Source organism: Branchiostoma floridae, chromosome 8 (genome assembly GCF_000003815.2).
Source record: "Branchiostoma floridae strain S238N-H82 chromosome 8, Bfl_VNyyK, whole genome shotgun sequence".
Taxonomy (NCBI): Eukaryota; Metazoa; Chordata; class Leptocardii; order Amphioxiformes; family Branchiostomatidae; genus Branchiostoma; species Branchiostoma floridae.
Genome location: NC_049986.1, coordinates 8,325,594 through 8,349,048, shown reverse-complemented (window position 1 = coordinate 8,349,048; position 23,455 = coordinate 8,325,594). Strand labels below are relative to the sequence as shown.

At 40.2% G+C, this 23,455-nt stretch overlaps 1 protein-coding gene across 1 annotated transcript in view; it reads right to left on the bottom strand.

Moving 5' to 3' along the window:
- Nucleotides 1–23,455, bottom strand: part of LOC118421184 (collagen alpha-1(I) chain-like) — a gene marked incomplete at its 5' end in the record, with an annotated part of 73,947 nt that overhangs the window by 33,969 nt on the left and 16,523 nt on the right. Inside the window, 4 exon segments of the mRNA XM_035828346.1 lie at nt 1,493–1,546; nt 1,800–1,853; nt 11,107–11,160; nt 19,212–19,265. Coding sequence (XP_035684239.1) covers nt 1,493–1,546; nt 1,800–1,853; nt 11,107–11,160; nt 19,212–19,265 — 216 coding nt within the window.

Genomic DNA, 23,455 nt, shown 5'->3' with positions numbered 1-23,455 from the left:
CAGCTTAAACCTCTGATTATAATTACACCCCTGATATCGCTATGTTCCACACCCCTATGCAGGGTTGGACAAGTCCACTGGCCCTATTGTCCCGAGCAATTGGAATACGAGGGCGGTTCAAAAAGTAATGCCACTGGTTTTATAACAGGCTCATGTTTTCATCGAATGAGCTGAAATTTAGCACAAAGGTACAAGAATATATCCTCTTGAGATTGACATATCTCAATTTGTTGTTAGAATTTTTATGAGTCACTGAATTGAGTTCAAGATGACCACACCCCTGTTATCCCGTCGGAAGAAATTAGAGGGTTAATTAACGTGCAATTGATAATGTCTCTAAATCACTTGTAGCTATTGTAAGAAACTGAAATTGCACATGTATCAAGTTGGACTTCTCTGTAAGCCACATGCCTATTTTAATTTTGTAAATACAATCATTTATCATTTTTTCGTTCCTGGTGTGAAGTGAGGTCGTCAGGGTCGTAATTAGCGGTGGATTAGGGGTGAGCTGCTGAAAGTGTCCATAACCGACTTTTTTATTAACTGAGAAAAATCAAACTTAAGACACTTCTTGATCTTGAAACAGTTAATAATTGTGCCAAGTTTCGCATATTTTGGTTAATGGAAAAGCAGTCTACAAAAACATTTATTCAACAAATCACGTATTTGGCTACTAATCAAACTGTCTGTAATATAGCAACCTGCTCCATTCTAGTGGCTGTAAAAAATGAACCATTGAGAGTTCAAACATGAAATTTGGCACGTAAACTATAGAGACATTTGCTATTATACAGGTGAAATTTCAGTTTCCTACAATAGTCTTGAAATGGTAAGATCTAGAGGAACTGATCTCCTGACAAGCTTTTAAGGGCTTGGTCATCTTAAAATCATCTCAGTTGCTCATAAAAATCTGAACCACAAATTGAGATATCTCAATCTTAAGAGGATATAGCCTTGTACATTTGTGCCAAATTTCAGCTCATTCGATGAAAACATGAGTTTGTTATAAAACCAGTGGCATTACTTTTTGAACCGCCCTCGTAGCTCATTGGGCAAGCTCATGTCCTATCCCACTTGCCCGATCGAGCAAGTAATATCTTTCCATGAGATTTTGATATGCTTGTTACTTTCACATTTATGGCATCAAGCATTGGTCAACACAGAAAAATTGACCCAATAATAAAAGAATCCCATCGCTGGAAGTGAAAATGCATAGAAAAAATCATTTAAATTTTGGGCAAGAGAAAATTTGTTTCCAGCAAGTAAATTTTTTATGCACTTGCCCGATAGGACAAGTGAATTTTAGAAAACTTGTTCAACCCTGCTATGTTCCAACACCCCTAACCAAACATACAATGTTGGGTCTCAGAATGCAGGCGTGTCAGATCATAGGGCTGTCCTAAGTACTACAAGGACTTTTTTCATTGGACTGCGTCCCCCTGGAAAACGTAATGCTGAAGACTTTTCCTATTGTGATGTGCCTTTTATTCACCTTCAGACCCTTCCTTCCAGGCGGCCCAGGGATTCCAGGAAAACCTTTGTCTCCCTGAAAACACAACAAAACAAAACAAACAGTTAACAGGCACCAAACACTCAAACAACATATCTTCTAGTCAACATATGAATCATATGTCATATGTCAGCACTTACATGTACCACATCAAAGCATAGTATGAAATACAAGAGTATAATAGATAAATATGACTTCTACAAGTTGCCAAATGTTAAAAAAGTGATCTTATGATATTATCATAATATTTCTTTTTTTTTCAAACGAGCTGACTTTTTCTTTAGCCTACCTTTCTGCCAGGTATAGCCACCAGGGGTATCCATCCTGGATCACCCTTCTCTCCCTAAATAACGAGAACAAGAACAATAATCAATTAAGATGTTAACGGTTAACGAAACAAAGAAAGCAACAACATATATATCCTTACACGTTACAAAACAATTACAGGTAGAATAATCTTTTTCATGTTTTGAACTGCTCGCGGGCAGTGTTATCATTGTGACTAATATATATACAAGTATATGTATCACAGTTGAAGTTGAAGCTGCTGAGATGTCTAGACCAGTTTTTGTTTTGTTTCACAGCCTGAGACATAATACAACAAAATGCGTCTGGACATGTACTACGTTTTTAGCAAGGTCTAAACAAGAATCATTTAGAAGTTATGGGCCTTTACCGTTACCTTTTGCCTGCGACTGTGAACTGATTATTTCTAATTACTAGTATCAACATGGGCAACCCTGTTAAACCAGTACACCAGTAACTATAGCATCTCTATAGGTAACCAAAACAACTCAGTCATGAAGTACCCATAAAGAGATGAGGTGCATTTGTTGGCAGGAGCCATATGGTGTAGGAAGACACATCACATCAACTACATGACATAGTTGAAACATCGAAGATACCTTCTAAATCCACCTAATTCACTAGGCACTTTTCCAAATCCTTGTACTTACCCAGGCATTTCATTAAAATTCTCACGTGCCAAGAGAAGCAGTCTGTCTCAAGATAAGGCAGTAATTGGCAGTGATCGGTATGCAGCGTTATTGCTCAGTTTGCAAACATGACTCTCTATATACCTACAAATTTACACTGGGGATCACTACTAGTACTACTACTACTACATACAAAAATGTACTACATCATTACTAACAGTCCACCCCAATTACTGTACTCGTTTGCAACTGGCTATAGCTGAACACCACTAGTCAAATCAGTTTCCAAGTACCAATACGTCAACACTTCATCTACAGTATAGCAATGGCATCCATCTGTATTTAGCTGCCAGTTCCCAATGAAAGAACCCTTTTAAGGCCTATGTCACATTTTCAAACCTGGGCCCAGGTGAGCAGCTTTCGGGAATGAAAAGTATGATATAAAAGACACCAAACTACACAAGAAGTAAAGAGAATAGTTGTGGGTATTATTTGTGTATATCTTAACGGAGGGAGGTGGACAGGACAATGGGTACTGGATAGGACAACTCTGGGATAGGAAACAGTGATGAATACTGGGCTAGTTAATGATTATGAGTATAAACAGGCATAGTCAGGTAACAGTGTCTGACTACAACACTTAGTTGCAGAAACACTGCTGCAACTTGGCAAAACAAAAGTGTGGATAAACTCTCTTTTTGGCTGGCACACTTATGAACCCTGCCAAGGACATTCCCAAGAACCTGGTTGCTGCCTGGCCTCTGTCCAAGGAGGTTAAATAGTTGAGCTCACACCATCTCACTACATGTGGTACAATTTTGCTGTCACAGTTGCAGTAGATCAGCTGTGATGAATTGATCACCATTCAAGGATAGCAGGACAACTTCCTAGGGACATTTTCTGTAGCCTGGTATCCAGCCGTATTATACTTATTTTTATAGCTCCCGAGTCTCTTCTGTCCTCTCCGCAAATACAGAAGAGACTTGCATGGAAACTTAAATACGGATGGAAAACCAGGCTACTTTTTCTGAAGTAGGGACATTCACAGCAAGGGCTGATATTTATTCTGGGCAATTTTTGGCACTGGTATGGTGCATCAACCTATTACTCGAGTAGCACAGAAAAAATTAGGTGTATAACTCAAAGTAGAATGTGAGTAAAATGTATTCTACGATTCAGAGTGTAGAAATTGAGTGGACCCGAGTATCTGCATATGAGAAAGGCAAAATGTGATTTCAAATCAATCTACCTCTCTTCCGAGTGTGAATCTGAAATTCTATTCCTAACTTCAAGACTTTAAACAAAGGTTTTAGTATTTTTCAGAAACTTTCACGTCAAGAACATGCTGCAAGCTGATGAGCATCAGTGCCTATACATTATTCTATACATTATTCACATTACACAAAAATCTCGGTTCTAGAATGCACCTAAAAAATCTATGTGCTAGAGTGTACTAAAAAAAATCTATGTGCTAGAGTGCACTTATAATTAAATCAAAAAATTGCATACACTAAATATACATGTATGTAGCTCAAATATTGTACAAATGCTAGTAATATGAATGTTTCCTGAAGTTTCTCGAAGTACTTTCTATCATTTCTATCATTAGAACCACATGATCCTAAGACACTATTGCTTTGATCAAGTCTATTGTTACCATATCACAAGTGCAGCTGCTTCTAAAAACAACCATGTTGTGCACAGGAGGTGTTGAACCACTGCCAGGTCCTTCCAGCATGTAAGCCAGATCTCACCACAAAAGGTTACCTTTCCTAGGGTTGTGTTAGTTTAATTGCTGACTGGATTAGATATGCACTTATAATGTTAACTGCTTCCTGAAGACTTCCCAAGCAGCTGTCAGTTGTCAACCTGTCAGGAGATCTTTTGGCATAACTACCGGGCATGAAGCCATCACTTCTCTTGGTGTGCCATATGTACATGTCAGGGTTGGACGAGTCCACTAGTCCGATTGTCCCGGCAAGTGAAAGTGCTGATGGGACAAGTGCATGCCCTACACCACTTGCCCGATCAGGCAAGTAAGATTTTTCATTAAGTGCGACTTTGATAAATATGTACTTGTTACTTTTAACAGTCATGGCATCAAGCATTGTTCATCACAGAAAACAAAGTGGCAATACTAAAAGAATTTCATTACTGGAAGTAAAAATACAAAGAAAATTTTTTTTCTAAATTTCGGGCAAGTGAAATGTTTCTTCGGGCAAGTAAATTTTTCATGTACTTGCCTGATATCAATCAATTATGATGGGTCAAGTGAATTTTAGAAAACTTGTTCAACCCTGCATGTAATTCTAGTTCACCTTTTTTTGTCAGGTAGCCTACATGTATATCCGTTGTTTTTAAAAACAGGATATGGTACCAATATCTAGGAATATCAAGTCGACGGACAGTGGTTTCATATTGAAACATTTTCAATTTGTAAAAAGTTATGAAAGATGTATAAGATATTGTAGTGTGAAACTGCCATCCATTGACTTGATATCCCTAAATACCATCTTTAATTCAAAAGAAATGATCATGATATATGTGTTTCCTACGGATAAGGGTTATACTAGTGCTATGTATTGTTTTCAATCACATAGGGACCTGGCGCATCCCCGTCTTGTATTCAGCTAGAAGAAAGGGTGTACACTGAGTCAAAGGTGGTTTGGTCAGGCATTACTAGCAAGCATCAAATCCTCCATGTACAAGAACCCAACACACTTATCAAGAAGAAAATGATGTTTGGCTAAAAGTGCACGTTGTGGAGAGACTGCATGAACCACTAGCTATCGGAAAAGTGTCACTCTGTGACAGTCTGACATCTGCTACTATACAGACACACAAAAAAAGCAATCCAGATGTTATGTCATCTTCAGGATTCAAAAACTATGACAGTTATCTAAGAGGAAACGACACATTGCCTTTACTCCCTGCAGCATCCATGTTTTTCTGATTGGAGGCAAGACCAAAAATAGTCCTCTGACCTATTCCACTTTCTGTGTGTCTTTGGCACTGCAATTCGCACCATTATGAAACCCCAGCTTGAGACTGTCAGGGCCCTGTACAAGTGAGCGTCCATCTGACAGGATGGAGAATAGTTGGCATGTGATTCTACATGTGTGGCCACGTTCTATCAATGCTTTGAAGGCCCAACTGCAAATACAAGAGTTGTACAAATATAGATATGCAGTTTGCCACACAGTGATATCCAGCCGTATTACTGTAAATGCAGAAATGTTCCCGGTGGATTAATGTTCTCGGTTTTCACAGTGACCACTTCACCGCAAACTTAAAACCACCGCAACCATTTTTCTATTATGGTATTAGACTGCACTCTATGGTGTAACTGCGAAAATAAAACCACCGCGAAAAGTCCTTTTTCCTGCTACCGCGAAATTAAATCCCCACGAACTTAAATGCATTTACAGTATTAGCTCCCAAGTCTCTTCTGTAAATATACAGTTGGATACCAGGCTAGCACTGTGACTGGCAAATACTGTATGCTGCATTTGGAATTTGAATACTCCTGGTTCTTCTAAATTAAATGTTCAGTGAATTCTTCCACCCTTGCCCCATATATATCTGATATAGATTATCGAGCCAAGCTTATAAGCCAGGTCCTTTGGCAAAGTACAAAAATGTAAAGCCTTCACTAAGCCAGGCCAGATGGCACCAGAAATTCTGCCATATGATTAGAAGGTAAAGGTAAAGTGGTCGAACCTTAGGTAAAATGGTCAAACCTTAGACTTTCCTATTGCTAGAGTGCAATTATAATGCTTTGCTATGGGTTGTTTTGGCTTTGCAATGGCTTCTTTTAGCCAAGTACACCTGGTCATACCTTCTTGATAACTGTCTTGTGTTCTTTCATGATGTAGAGGTTTAATGTTTGAGGCTTACACCTCCCTCATACAGGGCCGCCAGCTTACTAGTAAAGTCATCTTTCGAAAGTATGATGGAATGAATCAAGTCCGCTGAATTCTACTTCAACTTCCATTTAGTCCTTTAATTTCTTGTCAAGTCAAAAGTAGTATGAACCTCGGTTGGCTAAAAATGCAATTTGTAGCAAAGAAGCAATAGGTTGCTAATAGCCCTCTTATTTTGGTTTTCAATCATCCTACAGGCAGAAAATATTTGCTTTTCAGCAACGAAAACACTGCCAACAACAACATTATTACCTCTGTTATGATTTGTTCTTTTAACTGCTAAATTTCCAGCTGTTTTACCCTTTTTCCGCACATAGACCGACCTACCCATGTCTATCATCACTCCTGATTTGTCCCCTACTAGGACCACATGATCCAAAGACACTATTGCTTTGATCAACTCTTCCCTGTAAGAGGTGCTCATCAAACCAATTTCTGGGGCCCTTTGAGAGAAATCAGAGACATGGTCAGAGTTTTCTGAATCAGATGCTTTTACTTAAAACTCAACACCCAGAGCTTCCAACAAGACTTTCAGGTACAAAATGTTACTGTAAAGGCAGAGTGCATTACTGACAGAAAGTCTTGTGTTAAAGTGATGATCACTACAAAAACTGCAAACATATAACCATTGTAAACATCTTGTGAAGATTTATGGTATTCTAATAGGCTCTCACAACTACTAACATGTGATTTAGCATGCCTCAACTTTAGTACTGATATTGAGAAAGACCAGGTTACCTTGATGTGGTTTTAGAGTCTAGACAATGTAATGCTAGTATCAGACAGGAAGTAATCAAAATTTATGGAGGGGGGGCCATTTTTTAAATCACCCTTCTTGTGATTAATCAAATGCAATTGAATAGCAGCATCTCTTCTTCTGCCATTTTTCTTCACATTTTGCGCCAAGACATGCACAAAGGTCACAGGTCAAAACGGGTAATGAGCAAGCCAAGAATGTCCAGTGCGAAGAGGACTCCATGATCCAAGACAGCTTGCCGCTGAGTGTGTAAAGAGGGGTTTCCGGAGAAAGTCATCTTGAGATAGCTTTAGCATTTAGAGCGTAAAGTGCCCGTAAGACATGACTCAATGATTGGATTAGTTGTTAAATCACCATTAATAGCAATTATAGGTACCAGTCATTTTTCATGGCAAGTTCATACAGGACATACTATATCTGGTGATGACCATTCACAAATGAAAAAGACTTCCAGAAGTTCTTCTAATTATTCAAACACTTTCTGGTGGTCCCTCAGAGACTCTGCCTACAGAATGGTTCAACAGTTCGACCTAAAGGCTTTTTCTACTTTTGTAACTTGAGGACTTTCATTATGCTACTTGGCACCACTTTGAAATACTGTACAATGTGTACCACTGTCTAACAAATCACATGTACTGAGGTAATGATTAATGGTTTTTGGTTTCAGCTCTGTCAGACTTCCCACAGGTTCAATATAACCAACTCAGTTGTTTGTTTCTCTTCTCTAATCTCCTTGAAAACTTCAGTACCTCCTAGAAGTGACACTTCAAAGATGCTTCTTTTCTCAAAGGAGAAGGAATGTGTGTTACAGTTAGGGGGAGGGGAGCAGAAACAATGTCGCCATTATAGAATTGACAGTCTTGGTCATGAACTTTGTCCAGTGTCAAGAATCCAGACACAATCGCCATGTGTGTAGGCTAGTAGGGCAGAATGTGTCCTTGTAAACAAAGGCTTGAAAGAGAGGGGTACAAAGGCCCTATCAGAGCCCCACTGGGTACATTTGTGCAGTAAACTCAAACTCTTGCAGTGATACCCTGGAAACCAGACTTTTAGCCAAGGTCGGCAGACAATCTTTTTGGCAGCCAAGGCAGGTCTTCCTGAGTACCTGAGCACACCTGGGATTTGTCATGAAGGGAAAGTTTGCCACTCAGACTTTCTTCTGTGCATGATAAATCCTGGAGTGCTTATCTATTAGGTCCTTGGACCTACCTTGGCTGCCAAACATTCTTTACCTACCCTGGCTAAAAGTCTAGTTACCAGGCTATTCAAGTGATAGAAATTATTAGTCCCTGCAAATTCGAACAAGTGGCGATATCTCCGGAACTTGGCGGAGGCATTCGGGACTCATAGGTCATGTTCATGAGCGTTCAGAAAATTTTAGATAAAGGCTGTCCCAGCGGTGCGGGCAGCGCTCAGATTTTCAATGAGTTCTCATCAAACGATGACATCGCATATTTGCTTATTATATGAAGGTCGATATGTAACTGGATAGTGCTATTCAAACTTACTGTGTGTAAAAATGACTCGAAAATTGAATTTGAAAAAATGGAGAAAAAAATCGCGCGCCTTTAACTTAAAAAAGTTTAAGTGTTTATAGTGACCACCTGTCCATATAGACCACCTGTCCACATACACTCTAACTGTATAGTCTACTTGTGTTCTAGTATATAAATAATATCCTCTAAAACGTTTTCCACCAGTAGTTGCAACCATTGACAGGCAAGCACCCCTGAGGTTTCAGGTAACAGATTTCCTTACAAGGTTGAATACCACAAGGCCCTCTCATCTCTCCTACTGGATTTAAGGGATAACCCTTAAATCCCCAAGGCTCCAGACCTTGCAATAGAGGGTGGACATGTTGACAGAACTGTGCCGATCCTATATATTGGTTCCAGAAGAAAGCTTCAAAAGGGAAAGCAGGTTTTGGGTGGCATCTGTTCTGCTGACTTCCAACTCAAGATAAGAACTTCTGATGACTTTCCATGATCTAAGATAAGATCTAGTACATCAGATACTGTAAAGCTTGAAATAGTTGCAGTGGTTTTACTTGGTTCCAGAGAAAGCTGGAAAAGGGAAAGGCAAAAGCGGGTTTTGGGTGGTATCTGTTCTGCTGACTTCCAACCCAAGATAAGAACTTCTGCTGACTTTCCATGATCTAAGAATAGATAAGATCTAGTGCATCAGATACAACTGTAAATCTTGAAATACTGTAACACCATAGACTGCAGTCTAATACCATGATAGAAAAATGTTCGCGGTGGTTTTAATTTCGCGGTGAAGTGGTCACACATTAATCCACCGCGAACATTTCTGCATTTACAGTAGTTGCAGCAGTTTTACTTTTATGTTCTTCTCCTGTATATACTCTCCACTGTGAAATCATGGCACTTGATAATTGTGTTTTTTTGCTACAGTATTGTTCTGACAAGAAACTTTAAGACATCACAGAAACGTTTTATCCAATCATACTTGAATATTGAATTTCTGTGAGATAAATGACTTAACTGTAGGAATCACAACCTGAATCACAGGCATTGTAAGATATAACTTGCTTTCAGAAAAAGCTGTCAGTATTGAAGCATGCAACCATGGGGGAGACCTTGAAACTACATTTAGTTTGGACTGGTCATTACTGGTTCTGTAGTACAGAGGACCTGCTACACAAATATTCTAAACAGTGAATAAATGATAACAGTTTAGTAATTTCTATTTCCCAGATCCATATAGACATTATTTTATGTCATAATATAGTAACTTGGGATTTTACTTAAATAAAGTATACTGTATTTTAGTAGATTTTGCCCTTCTTTTTGAGTATATAATCAAGTGTATTTCAGTGCATTCTGTATATACATGATTCTCTCTCTCACTCCCTCTCTCTCTATCCGATTAATAGAATGAAAGCTTTTTGGACATTGATTGAAGGAATTTTATGGTATTAAAATACCATGCCTAATAGTGATGATGGTGAGAGATTTAAGCACTGTTGGAGTGACCCCAAAATGTCCATCATATTAATTTGAACAGACAGAAGGACACACCAGCACACTAGCACAGATCTAGGGACAATAGCCACAAAACCAGCAGCTGCTCCCCATTTAAGTTACTCTGGAAATAGCCACGCACAATTGGAAGAAGCATGTAGAGCACTCTGACTGACAATAGGGAAGACAGATAACATAACTACCTTAATTCTTGCACCTAACTTCCTTATTATTGGACTCTTCATCTATTGAAGAAAAGTGTCAGTGTGAAGAGATGTGATCAATGCCATCCCACCTACAAGTCAGCATAGACATAACATGCCCTTATCACAACAGTCCTGGCTAACTCATACCAGCCCACCACCACCCCCATAAAAACACAGATGCAAGAATGCCTAAAAGAGCCTACAAATCTCTGAACGTTTCCCTTCAAACAGTTGTAAATGTTCCGATCGACGGCCATATTCTCCACTATATCTGATGTTGATGGTGAAAATTTATCCATTTATTTGTAAGCTGGGCAAATCTGCTTTATATCGCTCATGTTTCTCCAGGACTATAAATACAACAAAAGGAAGATAAACTTACATTATTTACATACTAGACTGAGGCTGTAGTTTTAGTGTGAGACTTGACAAGCGCTCAGGCCCTATATTACCTTTATAGATTACATGATCCATCCCTAAACGGCCATGACTTCAAATGACACACTGCAGGCTTGTATTACATCATAACGCCTCCTTGCTTCTTAGAATCCTTCTTACAGAGTCTTACGCACATCTGCAAGGTTTCCTAAGGCTAACATTTTCCTCCATTTCCTGTCATGACAGACCAAGTGAGGAAAATTCAGCAACTGTGGGCATGTGCACACTTCTTTCACGTTGTATTGTTGGTGGATATCACTGCACAATGCATGTCAACCAATCTAAAATGGGAACATCTATAACTCTCCTTTTAATGTCTGTAATTATACAGTAGTAGACCTAGGGAATCTTACCTTTAGTCCAGAAAAGCCAGGTGAGCCAGTTCTTCCAGAAAAACCAGGTGGGCCCTGCAAAACAGGAAAACAAAAAACAACGACATGAGAAAAACAGTAATGATGTCATCACTCGAATCCTTTCACAGAGACCTGCATAACCTGCGGAAGCAAAAGTTGACAAGAGAGTTTTTCTGACCATTCTCCACAGCCTTCCCTTGCACTGAAAACATAAACCAACACATTTCTCGGAAAGTCTGTCATTTTAACCATCTGCAAAAAGGACATCCGCGGCCAGATGTTTTTGCTGCATATTGGGAGAGATGATATTGAGAATGGCACTCACTTACCACGAGTTTCAATAAATAATACAGGTAGAGAAAGTGGCTGTATGTTAACATAATGGCTCCCAGCTTCAATATGTGCCACATCATACCAAAGCGCTCAACACCGGTGATCACATTAACAAAGCGGTCTCTAAAGTGTATCGCCAGACGAATCCTGACACAAGAAACGGGCTGATAACCAACCTCAACTCACCTACCGGAATGCAAGGTCAAGTGTGGTCTGTGCCAGCAAAAGCTAGACCCAGACGTGCCACGTGTGGAAGAATTATTTACTACTGTCACAGTTACAACTACTCCTTTATCTGAAATGAGACAAACTTCAGCACAGTCTTACTCCTTCAGCTGAGGTACAAGTGCACGATAATTCTTCCCCTGCACCCTATGGAGAAGTAGAAAAGTTTGGCAGTTGCTGCACATCTAGAAATGTGGAGACAATTTGGGGGGGACCCAGGAAATGAAGTCCAAGAGAAAGATGGCAGCGAATCAGCCAACCCTAGACAAAGCAATCAACAGTTAACACACCCGAAGTGAACCGTGACATTTAGGAGCACTTTCATTTGAGTTGCGACGGAAAACAGCCCAGAGGTTACAGACTTCCAAATAGCTCGCGTAATGAAAAGCTACAGCGTCTTCAGTTCTTTATTATGCAGTTTATCATAACAACATTTTGTCTTCAAAAATGTTTGGCAAGGGTATTAAAAATGCATCAGCCTTAGGAGTCAAGCGCTAACGCTTTGATTTCGACCTGATTTACCTTAACTGTGACTTGAGGGTCATACACTTTTGAGTTTACATCTTCATGTAGACCTAAATGAAAACCAGATTTGCCATTTGAGCAATTGAAGTGAAAAGGTTCAGAGCTTTTTTCAGTCAGCAAAGCTGCGCACATATGGTACCACTAGAAAAAACAACAAACTTCCACAAAGTTCACAAAAGTCTGGATCTTACAGTAACAAATGTTTTCAATCTCTACCACACAGTCTGGCAAGTCATTTCTTCTGCTACATGATATTAAACACTTTTTATGCAAATCATGCATTTATAGCCCACTACATATACAGTTTGTGTCATTTGGGAAGCTGAATTCGTCTGTATGTTTGGCATATTAATAATTCATCTTGAAACGTTTTCTTTTTCACATCTCCTTAAAAAATCTTTAAAAAGGCCCAACATCTTATCCTGACTGTTATATTTTGATATTTGCAGAAGAATTTGATATTTGTTGAGAATAGAATTGACAGATTTTGTTGACTCAAAGCCTAAAATGCAAATAACAAAATTTACACCCAAAATTGGCTTTTTAAGACTTATAAGAAGCAAAATATTATAGTAGAAAAATATATTGCTTTCCTATGAACCAATTTTCACCCAAAATATTGATATACTAATATGTCCTGGTTCTCATACAGACTACCTACTGTATCATACATAGAAGTAAACTTTGGTTATTTCAGATTTGATTTGGTGGTACAAAAAATGGTTCTGGCCAATGGTCTATATATCGTAATCCTGGTTTCTTATATAATCTTTTGTTGCGACACAAAGAATAGCACAAAGCCCAGACATTCAAATGTTTACATAGCAAAGATGCGTACACAATGAACTGTTGTTGCAGTGGGAAGACTACATAACTTCGGAAGCAGATCGGAAATGTCACTTTGAACTACAAAGCCACACACAGGACTAGCAGACTGCCAAAGTAAATATCAGCAAGATTTTCGCAGACAAAATCCTAATATTATTCTAACCTCTGCCTGAAAGTTACACTATCCTCCCTGGTTTCTCTTCCACATGGGGCCAACCTGGGCTACAAAACAAATATTGCCACAGCAGTAAGGCCACAGCAAGTAAATTTTATGGATGACATCAGCGCGCTCATTAATTTTCGCCTGATTTCAGAGAAAAAAATTCTTCCTCTTCGGGATGGTCAGATAGACCAAAATAGGCAAACATGTTACCTTGTAGCCTAATGATTATACTTCCAGAAGTGACACTAGGGAGGTAGCCATGACTATAGCTGCAGAAGTGAAACTTGTTGGATAGTTGTTAAAGTGCCATCAATATGGAAGCCATGAATGTTACATTGCCAACTTGGCAAGTGATACCAGTGTACCACACTGGTGTCACTTTAACTACATACACACTAGCTCCCTTCTTTATATAGGAATAAAAGCCTTGTTAGTTGTGATGCAACATTTTGTCACTTCAAATCTTGTTACCATTTTTATGTGCCTATTTTAAAAATCTTAAGTCAACTTGTTTTTTATTACCCATCTTGTTTTTTTTTTGCGCTATCTCATTACAGTCAAACCTGCCCGAGCGACCACCTCTTCTCAGCGACCACCTGGCCATTTCGACCGCTTTTTCTCAGTCCCGATTTATTTTCCCATTGACGTAAGCATTAAGCGACCTTTTCTCAACGACCACCTGGCCAACGCGACCACGACCGGCCCAAATTGGGACCCATAACGACCGCATCATGTTCAAAATTGAGGTTTTCATCGATTTTTGATGATAACTGGCGCGATTTTGTGCCGAAATCGGCCAGTTTGCGTCGGATTTTGGGGTTAAATTTACAGTTTACAGTGTGCGTGTTGTATTTGACATTAAAGACCTCGCTTCTTTGCGTGCGTGCAGTGTGCTTGCTATTTGCCATTAGTCACAACAGAAACCATTTATACTTTGCATCGGGCATGTTTTGAGTTGATACTCTTCTCAGCGACCACCTGTCCAAATCGACCGTTTTTTCCCGGTCTCCCGGGTGGTCGTCTTTGGCAGGTTTGACTGTATTTTGCATTCTGCATAGGATGTCATCCATAAAATTTACTTGCAGTGGCCTTACTGAACAAACCTTGCTTTGACTACTGTGAGGGGAAGTAGGAGTGGTAGAAATCAACAAGGCAGACTTCTTTCTAGCAAGGCCAAGGTCAAGTTTTCTTCGTACTCTCCATGGGGTCTACAGGAACAAGGTTGGACAACTGAGTTGGTGGATTGGGATGTTTAATCCAATGGTGACAAAGTGGCGGCCTCAGTGGTGGTATTTTGGCTGCACGCCACCATTCTCTTCCACTCAAGAGTTCATTAAATGTCCATGCATGGGGATACAGTAGGGGTGGGTACCGGTACAAAACCTTTCGGATCAGTCTGGTAATCAGTAATGCAGAAATGATTGGCATTTGAATATTTGCCAGTAAGATAGGTTTGGTTAAGTTAAACGGTCCACATACTGTAAATGCAGAAATCTTCTTGGTGGTTTTATGTTTCGTGGCTTTTGAGGTGACCACTTCACCGTGAACTTAAAGCCACCGCAAACATTTTTCCATTACAGTATGAGACTGCAGTCTATGGCGCTACCGCGAACTCAATAGAACCTAATACAATCCCTTTTCCTTCCTTTTAATAGAATTTGTTTTAAATAGAAAAATTGGCTGAGCAATTAAGCATCAGAAGGATAGGTATATGCTAGATGGAACCTTTTGTGGTTTAGAAAGAATTCTGGAATTTTAATGATTTTGAGGTGCGGAAGGAGACAGTTGAGTAAGTCGGTAAATGCAGTCCCTGGCGGAAGAATATCTAGCAAAAAGGGGGGGTGTGTTCGGGGTTTGAATCAGTGACATATGCTCCAATATCTAGCACATATGTGGGCATTTATAAGCATTTGAAATCAAACCAACCCTTTAATGTAAAACAATGCTTCAATACTTATTACCCCAGGGGTAAAACTTTTTCCTCAGGAATAATTAATTCCATCCAGGCACAAAAAAGGTTAGTTAGGAAAAGTTGACCTTAGTCAGCCTAGTGCCATGTTAAATAACCTTCATTCACAAATGATGCCCCTAACAGGATATGGGAAATGACAACTTCCTGATAATGAGCAACCTGGAGTGCAAAAATAATAGAATTGGCTGTTCAAGATGATTAACAAAATTTTAGAATGGGGAGCACTACTTGGCATGATACCAGTGCTCAAGCCCTGTTACGGACCATCTTCGTCAAAGTCGGTCACCATGTCTCCAACTAGAGCTTGGCTATATCCATATTTTTTTTCAACCAGCAATCCTAGGAGGTCCAAATCTGACATCAAAACTATCTGTCAAGAAAGTCAATGGATATCCAGCACATACATGTATGATACAAAAACTGAAGGTTCTGTTGCAGTACCAGGACATGATGCCAGGAGGCCCATAATCAACCGTACCAGAAGCTGTCCAACTATATCTAGCCTGCATTTGGCAAACTCCTTAGGGTTTAGGTTCTGTACGACCATGAAACTCTTTCAGGACATGAGAAGAAGAGTTTCATGGTCATAAAGAACCTGAACCCAAAGGAGCCTGCCAAATACAGGCTAGATAGCTGGACAGCTTCTGACACTCTGGAACCAAGTCAAGCTCTCAAGAGTCCTTGTCACAGGCTAAACAACATGTAACCTTCATATATTGCAACTTAGAAGACAACTCATACTGAACTCATCACTGCTCGTGATGTGGGGTTGCCAGTCGAGGACTTAAAGAACATTACGGGGGACAGAGACGTCTGGAAGGAGAGGGTAGACCTGGTCCGGGCAAACAGCCCGCGATGATGATGATGAGTAGACAACAGCTGACATGGTGAAGATGTCTTCCACACATCCATCTCCTTTAAACCCATTAAAGACTACTGAAATAAAGGCACTAGATGGCCTACTTCAAACACAACAGGAGAGTTAATGCAACCTTTCATCTGAATTGGCCTAGATTTCACCCAACTGCTTTTAATCATTCAGACATTAGTGTGTGTCTGTAAGTTAAGCCATTCATTTTCACTCCAGTTCTTCAAAGGCTCACATGTGGGGTCGAACTAACCAGTAAAGACGTAAGTGGGGCAAAACCTTCCTGTTTCTCTTTCCTCTCCTTCGTTAGAGATGGATTTCTAATTAGACATCGTTAATCTAATTTTGAACTAGGATGCAATAAGGGAACTGCAATTGTGAAGCCTTAATCAAGGCCATAATGGTTGCTGATCAAATTTCCATTCCAATATGTTCTGCCCTTTGCAGGGAATTATAGTAGAGGCCATTCAATTGCACATCCTATTTGCAAGCATATTTCGTGCAATTATCCGGGTGGTGCAATAATGTGAAGTTATCCAGCTGCACTGCACCACCATGGGATGTTGGGATTCTGTGCAATCAACAGAAGTGTGCGGTAAACCGTTGTGCAAATGACTGGCTTCTACTGTACCATTACAATATGTTCTGTACTTCGCAAGCATCTTTAGGTGGTACATGTAGTGATCATGTACATGTAGATGTAACTCACTGGACTGCGGCATGTTGGTCACGCAGTGTTGCATTTTAAACTCTGGACTCAACAATGGGAAGATCACTCAAAATGAAAAATTATGACTAAAAATTCATCAAAACACACAAAGCCGTGTAAACATCTGAATTTTTTATGGATGAAATTCGTTGAGTACTATATCACATTGCTCAACATACCACCAACGTACCACTTGTCTTCACAGATATCCAATGTACTCTTTAACTCTATGGATGCCGACAATTTCATTCAGCTCTGAACTGTCCTGTAGGTCTATTACTTGCAACAGGAAGGTCTCAAAGCTGAACAAGCTGAAACCATGGTCAAAGTTTCCGGTAACCTTTGTTAGCATTCCAAGACCACTCATAGAGGGTCTGCATGGGGGAACTGGCAATGCACAATGGCAAAATTAGGAGTGATGGCAATCAATTTAGAAAGGCCAAGCAGGTTCCTCTTTCAACCTTCTTGGAAAGGCAATAAATTTAAAAATAAATTCAACTAGAAAATGCCGGCCACCCTGGGTATTATGTACTTCCAGGGTAGGGAGCATGTTCGATTGAATGGCACGTTAAAGAACCCCCACACATGCGATGGTGCGGTGTGCGATGGTGCAAAATCATTCCGTCTAGAATTGGTGATTCTCTACAAATCACACGGACTCCAGGAAGAATAGTGACATATCAGTCACTAATGGAGATCTGTATAACCAAACCAAACCAAACCGAAACCAAACCAAACCCCCACCCCCCATACAACAGTACAGTAGTGAGATAGCATGGAGCAGCGGCAGCGTGTTTGCCTCGGGACCGAGAGGTCTTGAGTTCGAATCCGGCTGTGTGTCACCGATCTTGTGCCCATGGAAAAGGCACTTTACACAGCTTTCCTCACTTTACTGAAAATGAGTACTTCACTTCGGCTAGGGCCGTCTCTTGGATAGCACGTAAAATGAAGGTCTGGGGAGAGACATACCCCAGGCATGTTAAAGAACCAACCACGCGTGCAATGGTGCGGTGTGAGTGGTTCAAAATCTACAGTCCCTTGGCCACACCTGGGGCAATAACTGTCGTATTGAGGTCACCTAAATGGCGCCGAATGGTCAGTACTTGGATGGGAGACCACGAAGGATCACTGGATGCTGTAGCCAGGTCATACCAAAGACTCTTCAAAATGGTACATACTTCTTTCTCTGCTAAGAGGAAGAGTATGGAAGCTAAACACACTACACTACCAGTGGACTAGCCCCCTGCTGTAGTGCTTGCACCTATGTGTGGCCCAGGGCTCAGAAGTGGAGATGGGTGCTGGGCCCGATGCATCTTCTGATCATCAGTGCTGTATGGGGAATATGAAGCACCAAACAGGGAACATGCGGCTCCAGTGTCTTTTCTGAAGATGTGGCGTAAGTGTGTGCAGTTGGTTGCTCTCTCCCACATACTCTAGCACACACAACAGACAGTGGTCACTATTGGAATATGATTACTGATTTAACCGCAAATTTCTTGCTGCAAATCTGCACCAGATGACATGTTCTGGGAAGCCCTGGGTGATAAGTTCTGCCACATGTAACTTTGCAGGTCACTGATTTTGTCTAATCCTTCGAAAAAGGTTTACCAGAAGCACCCTATGGTCCAGTCCTGGTTTGAATGGTTTGCATTATTCTGGAATGGGTTGAACTGTAATTTCTAACACAAAAATTTTTGACTGAACAACTCCAGTCTTTGTCAAGCAATGAACAATCCACTTCTGTTGTGACATCACATTTTGCAGTGTGATGATCCATTGCAACTTATGATCCACTGCTCACCACGTCACCTGTCCTATCTGCAGACGTCGCAGAAGCAGTGGATTGTTCATTCCTTGACAAAGACTGGAGTTGTTCAGTCGAAAGTCCAATTTTTTTATTGGAAATTGCAGTTGTTCCAGAATGACTTCTACCAACACAGATGAACTTTCAAGTTAAGCTTGCATTATGTTATAAGTGGTACCAATGGTAGCTGAAGTGAGGCTGTGTTTGTACAACTCATCATCACATGGCCAGACTATGTCGACCAATCAGAAGTCACAATTTTATATAAGTTATGACATCGTAAAGGTCATACATGTAGAAGTGCCACAAGGGATGAATAATGAATTTCCAGTTGTCAGTTATTGGTTAATACATGTATCTCTCATTCTGATTGGTTAATGTCTTTTAGGTCATAGAATGTCAATTGAAAGGTCAAAGAAGATGTGAAAGAGCAAAAATGAAGAAAAAAAAACTATTATTAATTATTCAGTATACCATACTCTGTGCATTTGGCCTTTCAACCACTTTTATAATGAAGGGAACTTCAATCTTTTGCAGATCTTTTTTTATCTGCATGGTCACGTCAGTTTGGGGTTCTCAGAAGATGTCATCCATATAGCCAAATCAACATGGCCTTATTGGAGTTTTCAGAAAAAAAAATGTATATCTTAGAGTGTTGAGAATAAAAAAAATGCTTACCGGTTGACCTGGTCTCCCTTGAGGGCCTGGATACCCCTGTAGCCCACGAATACCCTGGATAGTGAGAAATAAGACAAAATAAGTACAATCGACATATCCAACACTTCCATATATTTCTCACAGAAATTCATCAGTGGTGGTTCAACATCTCACTGATGGCAAGAAAGCGTTCAATCACAGGGATGGATGGAGAAACTCAATTAAGTTTTGAACCAATCACATTGATGCTAAAGTAAAGCACATGAAAGCTAATAGCTTTATATGTTAAGTGGCAGGTTTTATCTTTTTAGTAAAATGTGTCAAAGTCTTAATTCCTACCAGACTTGCGCCTGGACGAATAGTTTACAGTTGACGTTGGCCAAGTTGGGAATAAAAGCCTAGTAGGAGTTAATTGGCCTAGGAGTGAACTGGCAGATTGACTGAAATCCCATGGCAACATGTTTGTCCCTATTCGGCCAGTTCTTCTTTTTTTCCATCCAGCTGACACATCTGCTTGGACACTAGCAAAGTCTGCGGTGTTTAGGGATCTGCTCAGTTCTTAGTGACTCAAAGATCAACAGTTTACGCTGGAGAAACCTTGGTGACTGAAGACGTCAGCGGGTGCACATCCATTCTCACAACACAAGGAAAATGGGGTCAGGCCAGGTTAAGTAAAGACACCAAACTTAGGAGAGAGAAGCTTTGCCAAGATTCCTGCCTAAGACATTTGAAGATTTGTCTTATTGTTACAAAATGTAGGGTTGGTGATCGAGAGGAAACAGTACTGTTCACTGACTCTTTGGGGCTCAAATATGGTTGTTCTTTTTAATTAGAATATACATTTAATATTTTCACTTTGAACATTTTAAAACCTTGAATACACTGAATATATTGTGGATATACGAAATCATTACCACCTCAACATACATTTCAGTGTTTTTAGTACCCCGGTTTTGGTGTACTTTTCATAGAGACTCCTACAAAACTATTGAAACTGCAAATGCATTAAAGTCTGCAGGGATTTGATTTCATGATAGGGAGAGAATGGAGGGTTTGTGGTGGTTTTGAGTTCCTATACTGTATAGTAATGAAAACTGGGCATCCCAGTTGGAAACCACTTTCTAGCGACTGGGCAAGGGTACTACAGACGGACATAACAGTCACTTTCAGCAGTGTTGGCTTGATCATCTGTTAGTGTTACTGGTGTGATCAACTGTCACTGATCTGAATCCAACTTCTGGGGGCATTGCATGTTTTCATCAACATGTATCCAATGTTCAAAGATCGGACCTGTGTTCTATTACTACTTTGTTAGTAACGTATTCAAGTGTCTTTTCCATAGCAGGCACCATCAACAGACAAAACAAAACATTTGTTAATAATTTTGAGTTTGAAATACAAATCCTTACTCTCCAAGCAGAGGTCAAATCGCGCAGATATAGTAGTAGTCGAAAAAATTACACGAGCGCTCGTGTAATTTTTTTGACTACTACTATATCTGCGCGATTCGACCTCTGCTTGGAGAGTAACAAATCCTGTCATTTGAATGGCCCCCCACACAAACAGTGTAACCTATCAAATTATAATTCATGTATAACATGTGTCACCACTTATTTTGGACACAACCTGTCAAAACAGTAAAATACACATTGACAATGATTTACTACAACAACTTCTGCAGCTGAGCACCAGGGTGTCACTAATATCAAATACCAGGTATTTTCAAAGGCAACAACATGACAAGTCCACATGCTTTTGGGTCATCACTCAGCCATCTGGGATGTGTATTGTGGAGTGTGTATTGCAGGAATACTTTTTGTGTTCACCTTACATTCACTTCATTGACTTGTCTTGTGATAACGTGCAGACAATGGACCCCTAGGATTAGTGCATTTTGAACATACGTGCTACCCACCACCCCCATTCTAGAAAGTGTGAAAGTGGGCGGGGCAGCAGGGAAAACTAATCACAACAAAAGGGTAGGGGCCTACTGATAGACTGGGACAGATGGAGTTTTGATAATATGTAGGCCCACTTTACACACAGTTCTTGGTCTTGTCAATGATATCCACCAGTACAGTAAAAGCAGTTAAATGACAATGAAGTTTATTGCACACCCCATTTGCCAGTGTTAATACGTGCAATTATCCGGGTGGTGCAATAATGCAAAGTTATCCAGCTGGACCGCACTGAAGGATTTTGAGATTCCGTGCAATGAACAGAAGTGCAGTAAATGAGTAATCCGTTGCACAATTAACTGGCTTCTGTACTGGACAGTGATATCCAGACTGCTTCACACTGTCTAAAACCATCAAGAGGTATTGCAAGACACAAGTTGCACTTGGATTGCAGTTGTTCTCTTGTCTGAAGAAAGATTCTATTGGGTTTAAGTTTCTGATTTACTAAAAGTCAACTATAGGATCACAAAGGATCACCTTTAATAGCCTGATTTAACTCTGATTAGAAGAAATGATTTCCCCTTTACCCCATCGTTTATACATTTTTGTATGTCTCATTTCTTGACTATCACAGATTTTTCCCATTCTGCCTTTTTTTGTGCAAAGACTGCCATGCTATTTGATCTTTAGACTGACTCTGAATCCCGATATTGAGAGCCTACAAATTGGTTTTACACTCGTACAATGCCTGGATGCCAGACTGTTTCCAGAGCCTACACAGGCAAACTGAATTAGACCCTGATAGATATTGAGATCGAGCTGGGGGTCTGGAAATGCAGGCTAGTACTGGGGACAACTGTTTCGGAACCGTACAAGAACTTCAGAGCCATCATGGGGGATATTGGGGGACATTCCTTTGTATAGCCTGGATACCAGACCCCAGCCCGATCTCAAAAACATCTATCCTGTATCGAAGAATCAGAAGATATTTGAGATCGGGCTGGGGTCTGGTATCCAGGCTAGCCTTTGTACGACCATAAAATTCCTCTTTTAGAAGGCAGAAAAAGCAGCAATGCACCATAATGACCAGTCTCCATATTGCAAAGATGTGTAGGCCTTAGATTAGAGGGGGAGGGGTTAAGCCATAAAACTCCTTTCCTGAAAGCCTGGTGATTTTTGACTGGAGCCAGAACAAAAGCACATGTAGCTTTTGTCATGGTGGCATGCTTCTGTAATTGGATCAACATTATATAAGGTCTCCTGTGGATGTGCCATTTAGGCCCCTTAATGATGGAGAACTAAAAGATACTAGTACCCATTGGGACAGGCCACTTTAAAAACTATAAGCTTTGGCTGACTAAAAGGTGGTATTACTGCATTTTCTCCATTGAAGTACACATTTTAAAGGTTTTCAAAATCCAAAGGTAAATTTGTTTTCAGTTGTTGCCAAAGTGTGGGTTAAAGTTTATTAGAGGTAAGATAAATGGTAAGAGGACCTCGAACAAGAGCCAGGAATGCGGTAGAACAGAGACAGATGTATTTCAGAAAAGCACAGTGTAAGGTAGTCCTTGATTTACGCAAAATTACCCATGGGCAAATAAAAGAGGAGAAAACACCGTAAATTTTCATTGTCTGGTGAAAAATTTGTTCAAGACTTAGGGTGCGTACTTAATTTGATTTTTCCATTTTACGTTTCAGTTCCAGAGATTTCTTTTGAAGTTTGACTTGCACTGAATTGGTGTTGCATAATACTTTATTTGGAGTAGGTATACAGCAACACATTGCCTTCCTTCAAGTAACTACATGTATGTATACTGGTAAAAAACTTTCTTCTATCCTTCATGCCATTCTCTAGTTAGCCTTTCAACAATACTAGGGAATCAGTCATAACAAAATGGCAGTAAATCATGTTCCAAAAACAACAGAAGCACAAAACAAACAAATATTGAGACTGTTATGAGAGTAGACTTTCCCCTAAAGAATCAACTTGTCAGTGAACTGTGTTTATCTGGACTGCCTTCTTTCATCTCCCCCTCCTCCTCTCCCCATTCCCTGTCAATCAACATGGCAGACTGTCCCAACAACTTGGGCTAGTCCAGTAAACTTTCACCCCTCCTGGTAAATTCTTCCCCCTGTCGAAGGGCCTTGTCGCCCCAACTGCGACCTGCTGGGCTGACACCATGTCTGGATATACACCAATCCCACAGTTAGGATTATACTTGACTCTTGCACATCCCAAGTGCCACATTTTGGCCTCCAGTGCATCGTTCATGCTACTTGAACTTGTTTCTCCCCACTTTATTTCAGGTAAACAATAGCTAGCCACAGGACTGGGTCTCCCTGGGGTACATCTGGTCTGAATGATAC